Source organism: Arachis ipaensis, chromosome B7 (genome assembly GCF_059453495.1).
Source record: "Arachis ipaensis isolate K30076 ecotype BB chromosome B7, ASM5945349v1, whole genome shotgun sequence".
In the NCBI taxonomy this organism is placed as follows: domain Eukaryota; kingdom Viridiplantae; phylum Streptophyta; class Magnoliopsida; order Fabales; family Fabaceae; genus Arachis; species Arachis ipaensis.
In genome coordinates, this window is record NC_142442.1 from 129,629,666 (window position 1) to 129,631,880 (window position 2,215).

Here is a 2,215-nt window from a genome sequence, read left to right on the forward strand (position 1 = left end):
GATTGACGGTAATCCTTTGAAGGTAAAAATTCAGGTGTAGTGGACTTCACGTTGTCGACTTCAGGTGAAGTTGATACTTGAGAGCCATTGTCGACTTCAGGTGAAGTTGATACTTGAGAGCCATTAAATAATTTAACTGATTTTTTCATTTAACGATTTTCAGGTATCAATTTCACGTTAAATCGACTTCACCTGAGTTTTAACCTCCTTTTGAATGCTGTTGCAGAAGCAAACCGCGAGCGAAATTCTTGGTTACACAATACTTGATTGAAACAAGAACCGAAATATGAGGTATGGATTAGTAATAAATAGAATTAATTAGTAAAGCATGCATAGTTGCATACCCTTTTTTTTTTCAAAATAAAGTGACAAACACATCCACTCAGGAAATTAAAATTAAAATGAAAAGTAAAAAGAAAATGATTCCCCATTGAATACATATATAGGAATAAGAAAGCAAAGCAATTTGACTACCATGATGCTCCACCTAGCATGCCATTCCAAAAGCCAGCAGTAGTTGAATCAGTTCTATTGGTATTCTTTTCCTCCGAAGAAGGAAACAAAACCCTTGCACCACCACCACTCTCAAACCCTTCTTCAAGACTAAAGTTAAGTCCACCAGATTTGATGAACTCTTGCATTGGAGCACCAAACCCTGCCGTACTATACATTGTAGAATCCGAAAGCGACATCGGCATAAAAGAATTCAATCCCCTTGAAGTATTAGTAGTAGTATTGATCCCACTTCTCAGAAACTCCGTAGCAGAATCGTCATGATGAGGATGAGGAGGGGGTGGTGGTGGTGGATATGCTAAGTTAAGATCTTGTCCTTGATGGATGATCTTTGGGTTCTTATTAGTTAAAGATGATGATGGAGGAGTGGAGGAGGATCTCTTGTTCTTTCTGGAACCGCCGCCAACGGGAACGTTTCTCAAGGAACCACCTTCAGTCCAATACCTTCTGCAAGTTTTGCAGAAGTAGCGTGGCTGAGAGAGGCTGTAGTTGTTGTAGTAACAGAATTTTGTGTTGGTTGAGTTGCACCGTGGACAGTTAAGTGCTTGATCCTTCACTGGCCTTGTTCTTCTCTCTAACACCGAAGATGATGAAGAACACGCTTTTGTTGACGAACCTTCCATTGCTTTTACCACTCCTATTCCCTGTCCAACACACACAAAAGAATCACACAATACATAAACATAAATTCATAACTTTGATTATTTATTATCTTCAAGACTGAATTTAGTGGAAGGAGCTCTGAGCTGATCATCTCTCTCAGAAAAAGTGAAAACTTTATTATTTAATTGCAACACAAAACTAAAAAATTAATAATAATCAGTTAATCACCAAAAAGACTTATACTATAAATTTTATGGTTTTGAAAAACTAAATCACAACCACCTCATCAGAAGTAACTAAATTTCATGTAAGGGAATTAAATTAAAACGAAAAGGAAAAAAAAAAAAAAAAAAAAACAAGGAACAGAAAAAAGGTGTTTGCTGGTATGTGTGTGTGTACCTGTGCCCACTGAGCTGTGTCCATGGATTTTTAAGAGTGGAAAAAAGGGAAAAGCTATGGAGTTCTCTGAGAGAAAGTGAAAACACCCAACTTTTCGTTTCTTTTTTTTTCTCTTCTTTCTAGAGAGAGACTGGTTTGTAAAAGCAAGTGTGGAAGGAAAAGCTTAGAGAGGGTTGTGGGATTATAGTGGTGGTGGTTCCATTATGTGTTGGCCAACTAGCTGTTGCTGTATATTCAACATAAAGGGGTAGCATAGTCTTTTCACACATCCTTTTCATCATACGCACTATATCATATTTCTCCATGCATTATATTTTACAAAAAATTATTATTATTACACTAATAAAATGATTACTTTAACATAAGTCTATTATTTGAATGGTCGTCATTCAAAGAAAAAGTTAAATGATGAAAAATTGTATATGAAATATTCTATATTATTTGGTATATTAAAATCACACTTGTATAATTTTTGAGAATGATTTTTCATTCAAATTTAAAAATCTAGTATGTAATTATGTATGTACTCCAATTCAAATATCTTAATTGTTAATTCTTAATTTCTACTCTCTACCAAGTAACAAATTCCTAATTTTTATTCTTGAATTGTATTTAGTATCCTTAAATAATATTTCAAGTTTTGGTATCCAAATTATCGATATTCTTTATGATAATTCCGTATGGGAAAATTTGCGTAAAA

General features: G+C 34.4%; 1 protein-coding gene across 1 annotated transcript; it reads right to left on the reverse strand.

The window, feature by feature from the left end:
* Nucleotides 1-298: 298 nt before the first annotated feature.
* LOC107605873 (dof zinc finger protein DOF3.7) lies at nucleotides 299-1,760 on the reverse strand. The gene is made up of 2 exons (XM_016307805.3): nucleotides 1,516-1,760; nucleotides 299-1,157 (listed from the first exon to the last, which is right to left on the reverse strand). The coding sequence occupies exons 1-2, from the start codon at nucleotides 1,537-1,539 to the stop codon at nucleotides 471-473; spliced, it is 711 nt and encodes a 236-aa protein (XP_016163291.1). The 5' UTR covers nucleotides 1,540-1,760; the 3' UTR covers nucleotides 299-470.
* Nucleotides 1,761-2,215: the final 455 nt, after the last annotated feature.

Coding starts and splice junctions, on each gene's coding strand:
- LOC107605873 (XM_016307805.3), bottom strand. CDS start 1,539: ATGGACACAGCTCAGTGGGCACAG. Junction 1,158..1,515: donor ACACAGCTCAGTGGGCACAG/GTACACACACAC, acceptor TGTGTTGGACAG/GGAATAGGAGTGGTAAAAGC.